At 56.6% G+C, this 1296-nt stretch overlaps 1 protein-coding gene across 1 annotated transcript; it reads right to left on the reverse strand.

Moving 5' to 3' along the window:
• Positions 1-253: 253 nt before the first annotated feature.
• Positions 254-1073, reverse strand: LOC124684988 (histone H3.3). The gene is made up of 2 exons (XM_047219257.1): positions 937-1073; positions 254-821 (listed from the first exon to the last, which is right to left on the reverse strand). Exons 1-2 carry the CDS (start codon positions 1006-1008, stop codon positions 483-485), a joined length of 411 nt encoding a protein of 136 aa, XP_047075213.1. The 5' UTR covers positions 1009-1073; the 3' UTR covers positions 254-482.
• Between the last annotated feature and the right edge of the window lie 223 nt (positions 1074-1296).

Genomic DNA, 1296 nt, shown 5'->3' on the forward strand with positions numbered 1-1296 from the left:
TGATTTCCAGATAGGGACATTAACACCCTGCCGTCCGTCACAGGGTAACACTAAAATAAAAACGTCAGTCGTCAGAGGCCTAACACGTGTGTGAAGATGTCAACAACTGTGAGAAACGCCAGAAGACAATGCCCACAAGGGACGATGACAGCGACCAAACAACAAGCGAGCCGCACCAACCAACTCAAGATAATGCATCACCATATCACAGAATATCAACACAACAGGATACGATCCACCGCAGGATGCAATCACTTGAACTAACAATTAATAGTTTCCAACATACGTTTGCCTCATCGCAAACCAAAAGAACATCACCGATTAAAGTCTTACACAAACGATATCTCATCTACACGGAACCAGGACCTAACACAGCAATTAGGAAACTAAGAAGAAATCGGCGAGGGCATTCAACGGATTCGGCTGGTGACGAGTTGATTCCCCTCCCGAACTACTACACGGGCTTCAAGCGGCGAGATGGCTTAGGCGCGCTCACCGCGGATGCGGCGGGCGAGCTGGATGTCCTTGGGCATGATGGTGACGCGCTTGGCGTGGATGGCGCAGAGGTTGGTGTCCTCGAAGAGGCCGACAAGGTACGCCTCCGCCGCCTCCTGGAGCGCCAGGACGGCGTGGCTCTGGAACCGCAGGTCCGTCTTGAAGTCCTGGGCGATCTCGCGGACGAGGCGCTGGAAGGGCAGCTTGCGGATGAGCAGCTCCGTGCTCTTCTGGTACTTGCGGATCTCGCGGAGCGCCACGGTTCCGGGCCTGTAGCGGTGGGGCTTCTTCACGCCGCCGGTGGTCGGGGCCGACTTCCTCGCCGCCTGCAGCACCGATTCGAACCAAACGTCAATCGATTACGCAACGAACAATCACCGGCGGACGATTCAAGGGGACAACTAGCAGCAGAACGGGGAGAGGATGGGCGATGAGACGAACCTTGGTGGCGAGCTGCTTCCTGGGGGCCTTGCCGCCGGTGGACTTGCGGGCGGTCTGCTTGGTACGGGCCATGGCGCCGCTCCTTGGAGTTCGAACTTGGCTTCTTCGGCTTGTGGATTTGGGGAACTGGATGAGAAAAGTCGACTAGTGGGATGAGGGTTGGAAGGTGGGGGCTATTTATAATCGGGGGTTGGGGAGTCGAGGCTGGAGACGCGTGGACCGAGGCGGTTGCCAGTGACCGTTAGAGGAAGGTTTCGGGACGTCGATCCTTCCGACGGCTGGGATTCGCTCCGAAGAAACACACTATCCGCGTCATCGTAGATGGTCGTCGATGATTGGTCGAGAGCATTTGTGACCCGG

This window comes from Lolium rigidum, chromosome 1 (genome assembly GCF_022539505.1).
Source record: "Lolium rigidum isolate FL_2022 chromosome 1, APGP_CSIRO_Lrig_0.1, whole genome shotgun sequence".
NCBI lineage: Eukaryota > Viridiplantae > Streptophyta > Magnoliopsida > Poales > Poaceae > Lolium > Lolium rigidum.